The 19,312-nt window shown below is 48.9% G+C and overlaps 2 protein-coding genes and 1 long non-coding RNA gene across 4 annotated transcripts in view; 1 reads left to right on the top strand and 2 right to left on the bottom strand.

The window, feature by feature from the left end:
• Window positions 1-183: 183 nt before the first annotated feature.
• UPK3A (uroplakin 3A) lies at window positions 184-11,291 on the bottom strand. The gene is made up of 8 exons (XM_055000811.1): window positions 11,111-11,291; window positions 10,013-10,092; window positions 7,353-7,503; window positions 4,257-4,536; window positions 2,977-3,059; window positions 2,482-2,614; window positions 709-787; window positions 184-291 (listed from the first exon to the last, which is right to left on the bottom strand). The coding sequence occupies exons 1-8, from the start codon at window positions 11,289-11,291 to the stop codon at window positions 184-186; spliced, it is 1,095 nt and encodes a 364-aa protein (XP_054856786.1).
• A 2,765-nt stretch (window positions 11,292-14,056) lies between these two features.
• On the bottom strand, window positions 14,057-17,968 carry LOC129343823 (uncharacterized). The gene is made up of 3 exons (XR_008598345.1): window positions 17,876-17,968; window positions 14,616-14,678; window positions 14,057-14,230 (listed from the first exon to the last, which is right to left on the bottom strand). It is a non-coding gene; the product is annotated as an uncharacterized LOC129343823 (long non-coding RNA).
• A 62-nt stretch (window positions 17,969-18,030) lies between these two features.
• KIAA0930 (KIAA0930 ortholog) overlaps window positions 18,031-19,312 on the top strand; it is a 59,969-nt gene continuing 58,687 nt past the window's right edge. The window contains exon 1 of one of the 2 annotated variants that reach the window (XM_055000377.1): window positions 18,031-18,424. In XM_055000377.1, coding sequence (XP_054856352.1) covers window positions 18,268-18,424 — 157 coding nt within the window. In that variant the 5' untranslated portion in view covers window positions 18,031-18,267. The remainder of the gene's footprint in view (window positions 18,425-19,312) is intronic. The other variant, XM_055000376.1, reaches the window with a different exon arrangement.

Here is a 19,312-nt window from a genome sequence, read left to right as displayed (position 1 = left end):
TTATATACAATATTAACAGAGTTTAAGAGAAAGGTAATTCAAATAACAATTTGTTGTCTTAGCATCTCTTAACATATATACAGTTCAATTCTGTTTATTGGAACTTCACATCCACGCCAGGGCCATGTTCAGGGACTGGTTGGCAAGCACACCCACAGCTGAAGACAGCCTTTGTAGACAGGATCAGTAGCCAGGGGTCGGACTCAGAGGTTTCTTGTGCTCGTCTTGGGTCAGCATATTGGATAGTTTGGGATTCACACCTAATTGCATTGGAAGCCTCTCTTGGATTCCCTGATGGAGAACACAGAAAAGCTTACAGGAAGAATACAGGCATGTGCACACACCTGTTCACTCAGCAGTGGGTGCACCGTTAGAATTCTGGATGGCCTCTCATTAAAAATAACATTTGCACGATAGACATCTACCATACCTTCTACCACAGACCAATATGGCTTCCCACCAGAAACTATCATTTGTACAAAACCCAGAGTTCCTTTTCTGTCATCTGTGCACTCTGTAAGACACCAGTCAAGTACTGCAGTCATAGCAGAAAATCCAGTTGCTTGTCTGGGGCAGCAGAGGGACAATGCAGCCCCCCCACCACCACCACCACCTGAAGGTGATCTGGAAATTCTGGGAGAAATTCAGAAATTGAGGGGAGAGGCAAATGGGGGCTATTCTAGACTTTAGATTGCCTCGGCTCCCCACTTTCAATGATGGGTAGCCATCAGAGAAGAGGCGGCGTTTGCTGCTGACACCATCCAGGTGATAATCTCTCCCCCAGGCCCTTGAAGTGACACGTGGTAAACAGGAATCAGATCAAACATCAAGGAGTTTGCTGACGGCCAACAGGCAAAAGGGTCTCTTTGAAGGCATGCTTGAGATTTGGACGTCAGACGCATGCTCTTATATGTAACTGCTTGTCTGGGGTGCTGTTTTAAATCCGAAACGTTGCCCCGTTTGCCTCCCGGGGCTTCCCTCCTTCCAAGCTTCCTGTTGGGCTGCAGCAAAGGGTCTCCTCTTTTTCAGTGCATCTGACGAAGAGAGCTGTGGCTCTCGAAAGCTTATGCTACAATATAGTTGGTCAGTCTGAAAGGTGCTACTGGACTCTACTCTTTGTCGGTGGTCACCCCAGCATTCCAGAGTGCCCTCTCCCATGTGGCGAGGATGGCGCCTACGCCATCTGCTTGGGCAGGCACTTTGCTGTTCATTCCTAAGGATAATACTATTCGGGGGTGGGGGTGGGGGGAGAAGCTACATAGCTGTGCTTTTCTAGTCTTTTTAAAATGTGTAATTGTAATATTTGTAATTTTACAAATTGTAAAGTTTGTAATATTTTTTGTAAGTTGCTGTAGCCAGTAGGAAAGGCAGCATCTGCACATTTCAATAAATAGAGGGAGCATTCAATAATACCACTGTATACGGGGGTGATGGAGAGTTAAAAGGAGAGCACCCCCACCCCCACCCCCCTTTAGGGCAAGAGCATGGCCATTCAAGGGGGCAGAGATGCCCTGTGCTGACAAGTCTGAATGCGGAGTCCAGCTGGGGGAGGAGGAGACAGCACCTGGCCCTACCCCTCCACCCCACGCGTTGCTCTGGCCATCTCTTCTGCAAAGCCTCCACATGCAATTGTATGTACACGTGCTCTCTCTGGAAGACCCCGTAGCTGAGAGGGGAGATTTGGCTGCCACCCTGGCTACTACCGGCCCCAGAAGAGTCGCCTGAGTGGGGCGCTGATTGGTGGGCCACATACAGCCCTTGGCAGTTGCTTTGATTCACATTCATGCCTTGAAGAGATGAGGAGGCCAACCGCACCAGATTGCTGGCATGGACTTATATGACGCCCAAGAAACACTCTTGACATTCTCCCGAGTGTTACAGCTCAGGCGGCTGCGCCTTCTCGCTGGGCAGCCACCTCTCCCCCACAGCATCAGAAGCCACACAAACTTTCACTGGCCAACCTGGCATTAGGAAACCTCCTATGTTTATGCCATATAGGGGAGTTACAATTTCCACATGGCAGCTTAAGCCCAAAGCAATTCCCTTCGGCATAAATTGTCACAAGTCTATTGCAGTTAAAAGCCTCCCTCCTCTTTTAATTAGCAAACTCTTCTCTTCCCCCACCATGTTAAAGGCCATCTCACTACCACCACCACTAGGTAGCACAGAAGGGAGCCAAGCAAGAGTAAGCGACCAGCTGGGGAGACCATGGAAGGTGGGCAGGAGACAAGCCTCCAGAGGTGCCACAGTTCCACAAGCCCCTGCCCCACACTCCAGGAGAGTCGCCAGACTTTCCACTCACCTGTATCAAAACCGTCCCTTTAATAACGTCACATGTAAGTCCCTGAACCAGGCCTAAGTCTCCAGGTACATAGGAATTCTAGAACTAGCACCCTCTGGGGCACTGGAATTCCCCAGGGGGCTCACTTCATCTGTCGCTTGACAACAAGCAAAGGAGAGCAAAATGCAATGGAAACTCACAGTACAGCAAGAAGTGCAGCAGTAAGAAATGCAGCCACAAGGACAGACATCAGCACGCTCAGGACAGAAGTGATGACGATCATTCCGCCACTTCTCCGGCCCGGCCAAGTATCAATGGAGGAAGACTGCTTCACTAGGAGAGTAGGCAGACACACACACACATAACACAGCTGCCTTATACGGAATCAGACAATCGGTCCACCAAGGTCGGTATTGTCTACTCCGGCTAGCAGCGGCACTCCAGGGCCACAGGGGGAGGTCTTTCGCATCGCCTATACCTGATCCTTTCTGGAGATGCTGGGATGGAACCTGAGGCCTGCGTGCCAATCAAAGGCTTGTCTACTGAGCCACAGCCCCTCCCCTAAGGCACAAGAGGACCACCAACCACACTGCAAGCTTCATGACTTGCAATATCTTTCGCCTAATGATGAAAGATATTGTAACAAGGTGTTTATTTTTACAACCAGAGGCCTATGGCCCCTCCAAGTTACTTACACTTGTTCGTTTTAATTGGATCAGACCAGAGAGTTTGGTCTTTCATGGCACCTGATGTTTTGTCAACCAAGACAAATTTAAACCTGGAAACCAAAGGAAAAAAAGATCCCTTTAGTGTATCAAGAGCAAAAAGCAACGTGCCTGTATATGGGAAGGGACAGTGGCAGAAATGCTGGATGTCTTCCTAGCGTGCCTTGCCATGGTTGTTTTGCAGCTCTTCAGAGATCCAGCCACCCCGACGCTTTTAAGGTCTCTGCCAAATATCTAGCTTCTACCACGAGTGCCCCAGAGATACGGCTGCATTGCCGCCCTGCTGGGAAAGGGAAACATCCCTCCCAGGGCTCACACAATATTGCTGTATCTTGGCCCTCTGATAGCACAGGGGCTTGTAATCTTGCAGACGGACTTCTTAACAGGGCTTTTTTTCTGGGAAAAGGGGTGGTGAAACTCAGTGGGTTGCCAGCACAGGGGGCAACTCTTGGCGGGAGGTAGTGCCCCTGGTACCACATGTGCATGCGCAAAGTGCGCACATGCTTCCGGGACAATGCAATGACGTCACTTTGGGTCAGCTGGAACATGGTGGAACGGAGTTCTGGCACCTCTTGAAAATGGTCACATGGCGGTGGCCCCACCCCTGATCTCCAGACAGAGGGGAGTTTAGATCGCCCTCCACGGCATGGTGCAGAGGGCAATCTAAACTCCCCTCTGTCTGGAGATCAGGGGGCGGGGCCACCGGCCATGTGACCATTTTCAAGAGGTGCCAGAACTCCGTTCCACTGTGTTCCAGCTGAAAAAAAGCCCTGCTTCTTAATATTCAGATGATGCATTCACTTTGAAGACGTGGCCTGGAATTTGCTTGGCTCTATAGAAGACTTCCGTAAGTATTCAATGGATACTCAAGAGGTTACTGTATAAAAGTAATCTGTAAGACAGCAAAGGCTAAGCTGCTCAGAATCCTACCAAAGTCTACTCAAAGGGACTAACTCACCAAAAAGTGCTTTTAGGACTGCACTGAAAGTTATGGAAAGCACCTACCTTTAGCTGAAGCAGTATCGCAGAGCAAGCCTGAAATGTTAGTCCATCTAATTACCCTTTTTAACTACGACTTGAAGCAGTCAACATCCTTGTTTCTAACTTGTCAGTCAACGGAGGACTTTTGTATGGCACATGATAACCCAAGTAAGAAAGTGTTGATCCGATATCCTTTTTAGAATATCTTGATTTTTTTTAGAAGTTGTCTTAGCTGTGAATTGGCAGCACTCACCCAACCAAGTTCATACCTGTAGGATGTATCCTCGGAAAGGGGTGGATTGCACGCTTCTAGGAAATTTGGGTCATACAGACAAGCGGAGTCATCACCAACTCTGATCAGATACTGGGCCAAGACAGCAGGTGCTTTGGCTACGTCAGCAGCATCAGACAGCTTGGGAGGAGACATACAGTTGGGAACATCAAATGATGCGGCTTTGTAAGCCCCAAGTTGCCCTCCGCTGGTTTGTTGGAAAGTAGCACGGAGAGCCTTATCATCCGTGTCCATCAGAGAGGAGCTTGAAGTCATTGCTGGAAAGGAAGCAGGAGTCAAGTTCAGACGAAGGTTTTTATGCATCACTTACTGGCTCACCTTGATATAGAATCTCACCAGGCTTTGTGAACATTCATGCATTTGCCCCACCTCTGGAATGTCAGCATTTCTTCCAGGCAGAAATGGGAATCCCACCCCACCTACAGTCAGTTAATAGGCTATGAGCTACTATTGTACGGCAGGTGAGGCGCTAACATAGGTCAAATCCACATTACTCATTCTAAGTCACATGTTCCCCGCATTCCCCACGCAATCCCAAGTACCGGTCACATTACCTCATTAAACAGACGCATTTCATTCGCATTTCTCCCAAATATGTGGTCACAGGTTTTCAACGGGAGTTTCACGGTGGCTGTGAACGGGCCAATGCGTAATTTACGTGGTTTTTTAAAAAACCACCCCCCTTCCTGTCTCTCCAGCCGTTCCAAGAGTTCCTATTGGCTGATTCAACTTGCAAGTGCTCCGTAGTCTGCAAAAGACTGTTTTTGACTTCATAGCATTGGCTTTATTGATTATGCTGTTTCTGAATCAAATCTGGTAGTTTGAAAAATCATTTTGGGGTGAATCCATCCTCAGAACGGACTCGCGAAACTTCCTTTTTAACTGTTTTTTATTATTTTTTTTATATTACTGTAATATCGAAATTACGAAATATCGAAATAATGACACTCCAAGGAAGTAAAACCAGTAAAATTCAGACACTGAACTGTCCTGCATAGGAAATGCCCATGAAAGCTTCCCACATGCTTCCAAATTTCCAAAAAAGAAACGGGAGAGAGCCATCAGTGCTGTCAGTGGGGGAAAGAGAGGCATCATTATCTTCAATGATGTTTCTTTATAAGGCAAGATCAAAATAACGGAAAAGTGCGCTCAAAAAAATAAAAAAAATGGGCGGGAAAAAAGGTCCCGCCCAAAAAAGCGGTTTTCGAGCAACCGTGTGACCGGAGGGACGTGCGAGAAAGATGGACTGGAAGCAGGAATGTGAACGAAGAGGAAAAAATCGCGGATTGGAGGCAAACAGAAGATATCCGATAAACATGTGGGTAATGGGTGAATGTGGATTTGACCATATTTGCGGGGGGTGGGGGTGAGAAAACTAGTCCCTTTTGTTGACTTATTTACAATCTTGTTTGGAGTGGGATGTAGGGACCCTATCACTTCATTCATGTTACATCTACACTAGCTTCCAATTTGCTTTCAGGAACTGATTCAAGGTACCTTTAAAGCCCTATATGGGTTGGGGGCAGCATAACTTAAGGACCACCTTCCCAAATACGATCGCCATGGTTGCTTCGGGTGCCCCCATTGTCTGAGATGAGATGGGTGGCGACCTGAGAAAGGACTCTCAACTGTCACATCAAAATTGTGGAATTGCCTCCCCAGAGAGATTAGTTGTCCCCCTCTATCTTTGCCTTCTGCCAGTGGAACAACATTTTGTTTCATTTCACATTTTGTTATTGATCTTCCCAGGGCTTTTTTTCTGGGAAAAGAGGTGATGGAACTCAGTGGTGGAACTCAAGACCACATAATGATGTCACTTTGGGTCAGCTGGAACAAGGGGGGAGTTTTTTAAAGTTTAAATTACCCTAGGTGAAAATGGTCACATGGCCGGTGGCCCCGCCCCCTGATCTCCAGACAGAGGGGAGTTTAGATTGCCGCGGAGGGCAATCTAAACTCCTCTCTGTCTGGAGGGGGTGGGACCACCGGCCATGTGACCATTTTCAAGAGGTGCCGGAACTCCGTTCCACCGCGTTCCAGCTGAAAAAAAGCCCTGCTTGTAGGGATGGATGGATGGTATCTGTAAGGGTGGAAGTCACCTTTCATTCTGCTGGCAAAGGTCACCTTCTCTGTTACAACAACTCCTCATCTTTGAAGCAGTATGATAATTGGGCACCTTTAGCAAGTCCGGGGCTGATCCCACATGGGAACAATCCTGCATGTAACTCCTTTTGCTTGCTGTGAATGCAAAGGCATTTGCAGTGGCGATGGAATGTCCATATCGGCGTTTCCCTTGCACTTCCCTTACTTCTGCCCCCTGCAGCTGTCATTTGTCCTGTGCCAGTGGAGGGCTTTCTTAATTAGCAGTAGTAACCATCTACTGCCAAAATCTACTAGTTCCTCTGGATTACAAACTTTCATTTTTTTAACAATTAGTCTCTAGCCCTTTTCATTACAGAGATATAAAGGAAAGGTGCACCTTCAGGTACACATCTCCAAAACAAAAAGGCTAGGCTAGAATGTGGGTTGGGGTAAGCAAGGAAAATTGATGTGGATGGGACCTTCAAAAATCTATATAGCACAGAAAGATGCTTTTTGTTGTGATTTTTTCTGAAAAGATCGTATCGAGCCTCATGTGGGAATAATTGCAGCAAAACAGGGAGAAACACAGAAGGTGGACACCCCCCCACCCCTCAAAAAAAGCCCAGCAACCACTTCAGGTTAGATACTAAATGGGAGTAAAACCTCCATGTGGATTTCTAGTTTTCCCAAGGAAGGTCACGAGGGTTCATAATAATGGACCGGAGGTAATGAATGAATAGTAATTGACCAATAGTAATGGCCCCATTCATACAGCTAGTACTTCCAAACATAACAGCAGAAGAAGAGGATAGAGGCAATTGCCATATTGAAACATAGGATGCACATGGGACTTAATTCAAGGAAGATCAAAGATGAACAAGCACCACTCTGAGATTTTCCCTTATGTAAACAGACAATATGTTTAACCCTGCCTCATTTCAGCCTTTAGAGAATGGGAAAACATCTATGGGAGGAGAAGCTGCAATATACTTACCAGAGTCAACCATGACGTACAGGTATACTTCATAGGAAGCACCTTTCAACATGGAGCCATCAAACTCACAGAAGGGTTTCTCTAAAGTGACTGTGGTGAGAGTTGGATTGTTCGTGGCAAACTTTGGGTTTGCAATCTGTGGCCTCAGAGTCTGTGCTATTGAAAAGAAACATGATGCTTTTTCCATATTTTTTGCATTTCTAGCAAAGTAGACTCTGTCTGAGGAGAATGTGCCCTTTGACCCTTTGGCTAGCTCTGAGAGGGATAGGTGCACACCCAGACTTCCAAAGGACTGCTTCATGCGTTATGGCAGGCACACATGGCGGGGAAGGAGCTCCTTGGGAAAGTTTATGCACATTTCATCAATATTCCAAAACTGGTTCTTGATCATAAAAAGAAATGGGAGATTAGGCATGAAAAGTGCTTTAAAGGGGGCGGGGCTCAGACAGGATTTGGCCTCCCCTTCTACATGCCATTCTTTACTTTACTTCTTGCTGTTTTTACAACAGCAACAATGCCATTCTTTAAAAGCACTCTAGAGCCACCCTGCCCAAACTGCTTTTGAAACTGTGTCCACAGGTGAAGCAGATCAAAAGCCACATCTGCCAGAGTTCTCTGTTCTATAGAGAGGACAAAAGTTTCCAATATTCCTTTGCACCTGATCACCTTTGCTACTGCAAACATTCTTTGAGCTTCCTTCAGGTGGTATAAATCTTTTGCTTCTGCAAGCACAAACAGTTGCTGCAAACTCACTCAATACAACTGTTAAATTCCTATGGTCATTTACTCCAAAGCAAATTCCCCAAGGTTTGAGGTTCCTGTAGATCAGCTTATCCTAAAGTGCAAGGAAAGCTCTACCTGTCCCAAACGCCCTTTCCTAACAAGGTCTTTGTGACAACAGCCTCCTCCTCTACTGAATCTGGCCACCCTCACATGGGAAAGACCCTCTTCGTGTCTCTTCTAGCACTAATGCTTCATTATGGCTCAGCTGAAGGGCTCCACCATCCCTCTGCAACCACCATTCCCTGCAGCTCTTGCTCCTAAGCACCTGGTCAGGTAAGCACTGAAGACCAGCAGTGGCATCATCCGTGAGCTGCAAACATGAAAAGCCACTAGCAGAAATCTGAATGGGAAGGCCAGATCCTGAAGGGCTTACATACAACTATACAAAGAGTCTTTTAAAACTGCATTACTGATAACAGACCTTAAGGGAAAATGGCATAATCCACAGCATAGCTGGATCTATTAAAATCAGACAAACATTTAAGGCAGCAAGCCTAGCCATACTTGAGGATAAGACTAAGCTGCAAGATAGTTCTGGGGCAGAGAAGAACGAGCTCCCATACCCGTTGTATCAGTGAAAACGTGGCAATAGTATAGCGTATATAAGGGAGTATTTGACCCAGCTTAGCCCCATCTGCCCGCCTCTGACATCCTGGATCCTGTTGCAAGCACTGCCTCCAGGGGAGACATCTGGGAGCTTTTTCTAAACTGAAAAGAAGCTGACAAGTTGATACCACCCAGAAAGAAATGATTCTAGAAACATTCCTGTTAAAAAAGAACCCACTAATACACAGTTAGATGACAAAAAACTAGCCAAAGGGAAGACAAAACCATGACTTACAGGTACATAGTTCTCCAAAATAGAAAAACAGCACCCATTGAACCCACATAACCAGCCCTTGTGGGGGAGGGGGGACCCTTCTTCCACCCTCCGTACTGCCAGGCTCCTATTTACCAAGTTTCCTAGGCTTTATACCCTCTACCTTGCTACCCATTGCCTTGCTCTACTACCAATCAGCTCCTGATTTCCTGCTCCCTCTCAAGCCTATTTGCATGTACCCTCCCTCACCTACATATTCTCAGCTGCATTTGATTTGCTAGAGATGGGGGGGGGGGCGTGGGTGCGTTATGGCCTTTCCCGACACAGAATCCAGCCTTGCTTTTTCATACTTGCAGCAAGTACATGCATGATTGTTTTTAAGGCTGCTGAGATTAAAATTATTCATGTGTAGGAAGGACTGCTTATTTTCTCCTAGAAAACAACAGGTTGTTCCAAAGTTTCCTAGGATGTAGTGCCGCAAAAAGATGCTGAATAAATCAGGGGAGAAAAGCACCGTATTAGGTGGCTTTTGCATTCATTATAAGAGCTGGTTCAGTGGCCAAAAACGAAACTGTCAGTCAGAAAGTCCCTGGTTCAAATCTTCTAAAACACACTTACTAGGGACAGGGTCCCACTTATATGAGTAAACGGAAATAGAATGTGCTATCAGTGGCTTTAGACCAGCCACTTTCTCTCAGTTCCACACCAGCCAGTATGGATAAGGCCTCTGGTCTCCCTCCCACGCTTGCTCCCTTCCATGCTTGCCACTATAATGCAGAATATGCACATTTAATGCACTACAATTGTACATGAACGCTACGAAGGAGTGTTCAGTAGTCCTCACTTACAAGCTTATATTTTAAGATTAACATCAGTTGTGTTTCTACGGCTGTCAGACTTGCTTGCTCAAGTTAAACTTGGGCAAGCAAGGCATTGTAAAGGGGCACTGCAGGTAAGTTATTGGGCATTGCAGCTGGTACCCGCTTCACCACACCTGCTCCTAAGTCTTTCATAGATTCTGCAGGTGGAAGGAAATGTAAGGAATGAAACTACTCACATCATCAGAAATCCTTGCTCTGTTGCTCTTGGGGATGCCAATGTGTGTTGACTTCTCTTGGTTGCAACACTGCCTTGATACTGCGGGAATTAGGAGCAAAGGTAAAAGAGCACTTAGTGCTTATCAATACCCCAATAGTTTGTGGAAACCTTTTGTTACGGAAGAATTTTTTCTATTGAACGCGGCTGTTGCAACAGCAATTTCTCTTTCAACTGGAGATACACCAGATAAGACTAAATGACTCCCAGAAGTTATCAACACATTTCAAAATCTGGGTGAATTTTAAATTTTGGAGTTTCCTCCCTAAAATTTTACTTAGACAGAGAGAGATAGTACTCTAATACCCCAGTATCTTTTGGCCTTGACTTTCAATCAAACGAGTTAAAATAGACATTTCATGGGTTTAAAGGTATATTATTTGATTCTGACCTTTGTGAAGTAACTCCCAGTTTCTTGATATTTTAGTTTAGTTTAGGAAAAGGTTGTCAATTGACCGAGAGAAAACAGTACGCTCTGCTTTTGTGCCTTCCTTTAGGTTTATCCTGATGCAGAAGTCTGCGTGTTCCTGTGCCCTTTAGCATTTTGGGGGAAACAACATTTTGGCAAGTGCAGATTTTCATGCAAGGGAAGAGAAATCTTGACCCTATTTGCATGCTTACTTGCAAGTAAGTCCTGCTTAATTCAATGTGCATACTCCTGAGTAAGTGGGCATAGGATTGCACCTCAGATCTATACCTGTTAAAGTTCCTTCTTCAACATAGCCTTGGCAAGAGCTGAGGGGAGGCACTTCAACTGAATCCCAAAAGCAGTGCCTTCAGCAACAGCTCTGTCCATACTGCTCATTATATAATACATTTTACCTGGTCTTTCCTTCATAAATGTCAGTCATAGAATCCGAGAGTTGGAAGGGGTCTTACAGACCATCTACTCCAACCCCTTGCCCAATGCAGGAACAGCCTGAAGCATGCCCAACAAGTATTCACCCAGCCGCTCCTTGAAGACTGCCGATGAGGGGGAACCCACCACCTCTCCCCGCAGCCAGTTCCACTGCTGAATTACTCTTAACGTTAAAAAGTTTTCCTAACATCCAGCCAGTACCTTCCCTCCTGTAGTTTAACCCCATTGTTTCCAGTCCTATCCTCTGTTGCCGGCAGGAATCGCTCCCTTCCCTCCTCTCAGTGACAGCCTGAACCTCCTCCAACCTCCTCTTCCGCAGACTGAACATTCCCAGGTCCCTCAGCCTTCCCTCGTAGGGCTCGGTCTCCAGGCCCCTGGTCATCCTGGCTGATCTCCTCTGCACCCTTTCCAATTTGTCCACATCTTTTTTGAAATCAGGCCTCCAGAACTGCACACAAGACTCCAGGTGGGGCCTGACAAAAGCAGCACGCAGTGGGACAATGACATCCTGTAATCGGGATGTTTTGTTGATATACCCCAAGATGGCATAAGTTACTTTGGGTCCACACCAGGGACAAAGGCAGGGTATAAACGAAGTAAATAAATAGATAAGTAAATAATTGTTAGATGAAGAAGTAGTTCCTTTCATCTGTCCTTAACCTACTACTCATCAGCTTCATGAGGTGACCATGACGATATGGGAACGGTCTGCTTCCACCTTCACCCCATGCAGATTTTAAAAAAAAACTTCTGTCCTATGCCTTTAATTGTTCTTCCTCTAAATCAATGTCTTCCAACATATTTTCCATGGAGGAACTCCTAATTTTTTTAATCTTGAGGAGCCTCTACGTATGAAAATTGTTTACAAGTCAGAAAAGTTTCCTTTTGGGCCCATTATTTTAATCCATAGCATTTCCAGAAGCGAATCTAATTCTCTTACCTTCTCAATCTTACTGGCTGGTATACCCTCTCTGACATACAGAGCCACCCCACCTCCAACCCTTCCCTTCCTGTCCTCACGATATAATTTATATCCAGGAATTGCCGTATCCCACTGGTTTTCCTCATCCCACCAAGTTTCTGTAATACATTAATAAAGAGCAAGGTACAATAGGAGAGTTGTTTATTGATCCTTTTAGATCCCCTCATATTTCACAAATGGCTTAATCAAGGGATCTAATACAATAGAGTTAAAATTAATTAAACATATACATTTCAAAAATATTATATAAATATTTAAAATCAAATTACAGTCAGACATTAAAATCCTTCTAAATAACATCACAAGCATGTTATAGGGAACCAATATATTTAGGCTAACATGATAAAAAAGTGGTTGTTAAAATATAAATACAAGAGCAATTTACAAAAGCAAAATACTGGACATACAGTTTAAATTATTTGTATAGAAAGTACAAAAGAACACAGGTTTAACATTTTTAGAGCTCTTTCAGCCCCACTCACCTCACAGGGTGATTGTTGTGGGGATAATAACAACATACTTTGTAAACCGCTCTGAGTGGACGTTAAGTTGTCCTGAAGGGTGGTATATAAATTGAATGTTATTATTATTTTTTTATGTTCAGTTTGTTAAGGAAGTCTGTGGTCTTTTATGTTATGACTGCATCAGCAAGTCTCAAAAACTTAGAACTACATCATGTATAATATTCCCAGTCATTAAATTGTCTCATAATCTCTGGTTCATAATCCTGCCTGGCAGAGCGAGAGCAAGTCCACCTTTCTGAAATCTAAGAGTCAGTTTTGCCCTCTAGTGGATGTGTGCACACGCACACCCCCCCCCCCCAGAGGATGCATATATAAAGAGAGTTTTGCAACAAGACGGAAAGCACTTCTTGGCTCCCCTCCTGCTCTTGGTGTGCTCATGTTAAAACCAGAGTACTTTCAGTGCATTTGCTTCTGATTGAGAACCATTGGCAATACAACATTTCTGTGCTTTACAATGCAGATGCGATTTTTTTCTCCTTTAACAGCCCAATCCTAACCGCCAAGGCAGCGTTGTCGCTCGTGTGTCGGCCTAATGGGGTGCCGCTACACGGCTCCCTATGGACTTTTGCAGGAGAGTCCCGCCAGCGCCCGAGCATGAGAAAGCAAGGCACAGCCGCTGCCAGAAGCACCCACCCACCATTCCCCTGACAACCCCGCTCACACCAGCCAATGGCCACACCCCTCCCGATATCCAGGAGAGGAGCAAGCAGCGGTGCAGCCAATGGCGAGGCTGTGATCCTTGCTGCCGCCAATAGGCACCCCCCTATCAGATCGAACACCCACCCTCTTGCCCGTCCAGCCCGTTTCCGATGAGGGCCAGGCCAGTGGCTGCAGCTTGGTGAGCCTGCAAATACCTGCCGCCACCGCCGCCACAAGAAATAGGTTCCCCCTCCCTGAAAAGTACGGCCACATAGTAGGGAGCTGATCTCTGTTGCCTGGAGATCAGTTGTAATTCTGGGAGATAACCAGCTACCTCCTGGAGACTGGCAACCCTAAGTAGTCCCCAGGTTCTGGAGAAGCAGGTGGGGGGGAGGCGGGGTCTTCCATGAGTGACTGGAATGCCCATTGGGGACCACTTGGGAGGCCAGGAGGCCATTTGGAAGCGAGGGAAATGAAAAGCGCACACAAACTTGCTGCGGCACCACTTGAACACACCATTGCATCTCTACAATGCGGGAACAAGGGCTGGACCTTGACAGCCATGTCCCAGCACTGGGGAGATGCCCCCCCAGCATGGACTGACAGGCCCTCCCCACGCCGGATTGGCCAAGTCCATCCCTGCTTCCACAAACACATCCCCTACCCCTGGCAGCAGCTTTCCACATGCAGCAACCGTCTTCCTGGCTTATCAGATGCCAGCAGCTCAGACTATCAGAGAATGAAAGTCCTCAGCGCCTTCCCCCGCTGGCAGACATTCATGGGCCACACTTCAATTCCCACCCCACTGCCCGAAGTTACATTGAGGGGAGGAAGGGGGCAGGGAGGCTGGACGGGGCGCCACTTGATACATTTGAGGGGATGTGTGAGTGGACATGTGTGACAGGGAGTTGAGAGGGGGGCTAATGGCAATGTCAGTCAGGCATGCAAACACAGTTTTGTTGTTTTTCAACACGTTTTATTAAACTGGAAAATGTGAGGGAGCCAAGGCATTTTGTGCAGCCCTCGTTCTGCGCTCCCAGGGGCGAGGCTGAGATGCGGACTGCCTTGAGATATTGCTTCCTGGGCTGGATCTGAATGGCACTCGCAGAGGATTACGGAGGGGGGGGGGGGTGAAGCAGACATGCTCGGTCGTCTGCTGGACGGGTTACGACGTGCCTGCGAGGGAAAAACACACGTGTTGCAAGTAACCCAGCCCAGTCCATGGCCGAGCCAAAGCCCACACTCCAACATCTAAGAAGATGCACATAGTAGAGAGCAGTAGCAGCAGCTCCACAGGTGCAGCTAGTGACCAGCTGATGCAAGACCCTCTGGCGAGGAAGTGCCCTGCCTTGGGGTGATTTTACATTAAAGGGAGAAAGTTAACAGGTAGTTACAAACATCTGGTCAAGAGTAGTTTTCTGGGCAACTGCCTCTGGAGCAGGCCAGGGCTCCCACCACCGTCCTCTCCCCTGCCATGGCTAGTGGTCAGGCGAGTTCAGGTGATGGGGCAGCCAGCACAACTCAGCGAGCCACATTAGCCACCGCCCCATCTCCTTCTTACCTGTAAGTGCTACCTCGCTCCTTGCTGAGATGGAACTTCAGAGTCAGATAACCTGCAAGGAAACTATAGAGGTTATTGTTAGTTAGCCAGACAGTCTGGACTTTGCCCTTCTTCCCTTGAGCGAGTGCAAAGTTCTCCCAGTTTTCTCGCTACGTCCTCCCAGTGCACTCAGTGTCTGCCACCATTAAGTACCTTCTCTCCCGCCTCGTGTTCAAAGTACCCACGGCAGAAGGCTAACGGGTAGAGCTTTCGGCCGTGTGCTCACTTAACTCAGGTCATGAGCAGCGCAGCCGGATGTTTTGTAGGGTGCATGAGCAAATGATTGGGTGCGGGGAGGGGGGCTCGCCCACCCCCAAAGCAGATACAGATTGGCCCCCGTGGTAGTTCCCATCCTATGCTCCTTCGGACTGCAGGGGCGGGGCTGAGCAGTGAAAGGGGCTCGTGTTTTCTTGTTTAATGGGCGCCTACGGGCTGTGCCTCCTTTTTTCCTGGCGTAACTTTCCGCCACTGGAGGGGGCGCTTCCAGGGCTGGAGTGGCTTTGGAAGTGGACTCACTCCCTGCCCCCGCCCCGCCCCGCCCCCTCCCATGCTGGCGTGGGGACTTGCGCCAGACTTGCACCTCCGCCCAGCCACCAACGTGCCCCCTGCCGGCGACCCATCTGCGGTACTGCGCCTCAGGTGGGTGCCGGCGGAGAGGGCTTTACATCGGCGTAAGTGCCATTTATGCCCATGCAAGGCTTAGTTCTCTCCCTATGCGGTTTCCACCCTGCTGCTTAGGATGGCACTGTTAGATTTTTATTGTTTTCTACATAAGATGGTAAATAAAACAACCCCTTTCCCAACATAGCTCATCAATAAGAGAACAAAGCAAGAGCTGCATACTCTCATACAGCCCAGAGAAGAGATTAAGTGGGGAAGAAAAAATGGGTGTGGGGAGGTGAAAGGCAGTAATAGGGATCCAGCTGAACAAGGAGTGGAGAGTTTGCACATCGCTGCTCAAAGAGATGCAGGAAACCTTGCTAGATAGAAATGAAAGTCTTGGGAGTTTCTTGTTTGTTGTATGCACTTCTTCTTTCCCCTTTACAGAGGTCTACTTGGAGGTAATCCTATCAGCCTCCTAAAGGTTAGGAGTCGTAATAGCTCTAAGGCACAGAGGGACCCACCAGGCAATCACTCTTAGCATCAACTCCTTACCCCCCTCACCCCAGCCATCAGGTACGTTTGGTCTCCTCCCTTCACCCCTGGATCACGATACAGTTTGTTCAGCGAAAGTCTTAGCTGTAGATTATATTGTGTTTTAGTTGCTCTGTGCAAGGCCTTTCTACTGGTGTGGAAGGGGGAGAACACTGGGGCAGGAGGGCTGGTTTGGTCTCAGGAGGTCTCTCCCTTTTCTGAGATTTCAGAGGAGGCAAGGCTCCAGGCGTTCCGAGAAGCAAGGAACCCTCTGGTGCTTCTTGTCTGTCAGTTTGGTACCATGAGATTAGGGTAGCCAGGTCCAGGGTGGGAAATTCCTGGAGATCTGGGGGGTGAAACCTGGAGACAGAAAGGTTTGGGGAGGGGCTTCAGAATGGTATAATACCATAGAGCCCACCCTCAAAAGCAGCCCTTTTCTCCAGGAGAACTGATTTGTGTTGCCTGGAGATTGGTTGTGATTCTGGGAGATCTCCAGCCATCTCCACCTGGAGGCTGGCAACCCTGACAGCCATGAGATAGTACCTGCACTGAAGACAGCTGGTCACCAACAGTAACACTTTTGAGTTTAAGCCAGTCCGAGGCACCTCCCGATACCCACTTCGGCCCTCCAAATGCCTCAACAGGATTGTAGGACCTAGTGTGTCACAAGCAGTGAGTCCTCCTGCCATGCTGTACTGGGATCCCAAGTCCCAGCACGTTTTTTATCGGATGTACCAGCCCCATGTAATCTGCCTTGAATCTCAGTGAGAAAGGCAGAGTACAAATGGCACAAATAACTAGATAAGCAAGGCCTGGAATGAGCTGCAGAGCTGCCTGCACTGAACCCAAATTGGCATTGGGCAGACCAGGGCTACGGAGGCCCTCCCTTGGCTCAGGGATGGGGGTTGCTGCCAAGTGCCAACAGTTTATTTATTATTTCTTTGTGTCATCTACAGCCTGCCTTTCTTATTGACAATGCAACCCTAAGTAGAGTTACTCCAGTCTAAGCCTATTCAAATCAGTGGGCTTAGACTGGAGTACCTTGATTTAGGGTTGCACTGTGAGTCTGGAGGTAGATTACAGCGTGATATTAGTACAGTCAATATCAAGGACATTTTCATAAACAATAATTAACAGTGCCAGTCAGCCTGCTATGGCAAGTCCAGGAAACCTGTTGGGGGGTGAACATGTGACTGTGACAGTCACCCAGCAAATTTCTACTCTACATGCGCTGCAAAAAAACCTGGATGGTAAAATGAGAACGCAGAAGGAACAGCAATGGTGCAGGAAAATAATTATTTAATACTGAATAACCCCTACGTGTTTCACCTTAGCTTCGTTTGGGGGAATCTACCAGTAAAACAATTTAATTTAATGTATTGCATTTCTAGCCCATCCTCTCTGCAAGCAGGCTCAGGATGGATAACAACATTAATAATATTACAATGACATAAAACACAATATAAAATCAATAATACAATACAAGATATAAAATTAAACCCAAATCTAAGCAGCAATGTGTGATGTTAATACACCTCATCAGGAATAATATATAAGAAGCAAATAAGTGTAAGGGGAAACGGCAAGGGGTTAGGGGAAGGGGTAGGGTAAGAGATAAGAGTAAAAATGATAACATGCATTTAAAAAAAACCAGGACCCATATACAACGTGCAAAGTGCAATAAATTTTTGGTATCTAGACACCCACACCAAAATAGGCTTGCATATATTAACAAACATTCCATACGGCAAAATGAGAATGCCCATGAAAACGATCCACACATAAGAGAGCCAGATTGCAAAACAGACGAGCAACACAACTTTTTTTTTTGTTTGTGTGTGTGTGTGTGTGTGGAGAGAGAGAGAGAGAGAGAGAGAGAGAGAGAGAGAGAGAGAGAGAGAGAGAGCACCGAGGTACGGTTGCCAGCCTCCAGGAAACAGCTGGAGATCCCCCAGAATTACAACTAAGAGACCAGCGGCGCCTCTGAAGAGCGAACTCTAAGGCCTCATACCCCACGGAGGCCCCTCCCTTCCCCAAACCCCGCCCTTTCCAGGCTCCGCCCCACCAAATCTCCAGGAATTTCCCACCTTGGACCTCGCAACCCGAAGTCTCGCGCCCCATCCCGCCTCCCGTTGCCTCTAGCAACCGCAGGCGGCGTTTTGGTAGCCCCGGCCCACCAGTGCCTCGGCGCGCACGCGCAGCCCCTCGCCCCGCCCCCTCACCGGGCAGGCCGCCCAGGCGCGTCTTCATTGGCCGGCGCGGGGCGGAGCGTGGCCGGGGCGGCGGCCAAGGGAGACCCGCGTGCCGTTCACGTGTCCTGCGTTCAGACGGGGCAGGGGCCGGCCTGGCTCGGCTCGGCCCGGCCCCCTTCCGGGGCGGATGGGCGGCGGCGAGCTGCGGGCAGCCCTGGGCGGCGGCGGCCGGGGCGGCGCGGCGCGGGAGGGTCGCAGCCTCGGCGGCCGGCGGAGATGATCCCGCCATGGCTGCGCTCCAGACGTCGGGCCCGGGGCAGGAGGGCGGCGGGGCGGCGGCGGTGGCGGCGGCAGCGGGGCTGGACCGCTCCCTGCAGCACATGCTGCGCGCCATAGTGGAGGAGCGCCGCCGCCTCGCCCTCGGACACGACGTCGGCGGCCTCGGTGAGTGGCGGGCGGGCGGGCGGGCGGGCGAGCGAGCGGCGGCGGCGGCGGCCCTCCCTCCCTCCCTCCCTCCCGGGCCTGCTCCTCCGGGGCGCCAGTGGGGACGGGGAGGAGGCGGCGGGCGGCGCGCCTGCCTCGCTCCGGCAGAGCCTCCCAGCGAGCGGGCCCGGCGGCCGCCGCGGCCCTTCCCGGCTCCCTGAGGGGCGGCTCGGGCTTCGCTGAGGGGCGCGGCGGCCGGGCCGGGCCGGGCCGGGCCAGCCTCTGGCCTGCGCTGGGCGCCCCCGAGGCCTCCCCGGCCCTGCCCGGCCCTGCCCTGCCCTGCCCGCGGGGTGTGTGTGTGTGTGTGTGTGTGTGCCGAGCGGGCCTCGCAGGGGCGGCCTCGGGGCAGGCTCGGCTCGGCGCCCCCCGCCCCGCCCCGCCCCGCCCCGCCCGCCCCGCAGGCGACGTGTTGATCTGCTGCGTGCAGGGCGGCGAGGACCAGATTTCCAGGAAAATTCTTATCGGTCCTTTTTGAATCCGATGAGCCTCCCGTTGTTGCTGATGCGCCCCACGATGCCTGGGGAGTGAATCTACTTTGGTCCTGATTCCTTTTCCCTAATGAGGACAGGCCTGGGTGCAACGCCACCGTTTAAGGAGGCACTTAATAAAGGGCCTCTTGTTGGGACATTCCTATTCTTGCTCACAGTTTTCCCTGTATGATTTGGTAATGTCGGGCCATAGAACAGCCCATAGCAAGGCTCGTAGTTTACCAGGTAAATGTGTGGTTGAACACAAAGTATTTCCTTGCAATTTTCTGCAAAATACCAAAACTGCAGTAGGTGGATGGCATTGCTGTCTTTTGCAGAAAGTGCTTTCCACACTCCCCTTAAAGCCTCATCTTGTGGGATG

Source organism: Eublepharis macularius, chromosome 16 (assembly GCF_028583425.1).
Source record: "Eublepharis macularius isolate TG4126 chromosome 16, MPM_Emac_v1.0, whole genome shotgun sequence".
Classification (NCBI taxonomy): domain Eukaryota; kingdom Metazoa; phylum Chordata; class Lepidosauria; order Squamata; family Eublepharidae; genus Eublepharis; species Eublepharis macularius.
The sequence above is the reverse complement of the archived record's forward strand: the minus strand, read 5'-3'. Positions and strand labels throughout refer to the sequence as shown.

Bases quoted from the DNA above. Each gene is read 5' to 3' on its own strand.
- UPK3A (XM_055000811.1), bottom strand. From the start codon at position 11,291: ATGACCAGGGGCCTGGAGACCGAGCCCTACGAGGGAAGGCTGAGGGAC. The intron at 10,093-11,110 runs GTACTGGCTGGA...TAATTCCCGCAG, and splicing joins GTTAAACTACAGGAGGGAAG to TATCAAGGCAGTGTTGCAAC. The intron at 3,060-4,256 runs GTATGAACTTGG...TTTGGTTTCCAG, and splicing joins TCCGAGGATACATCCTACAG to GTTTAAATTTGTCTTGGTTG.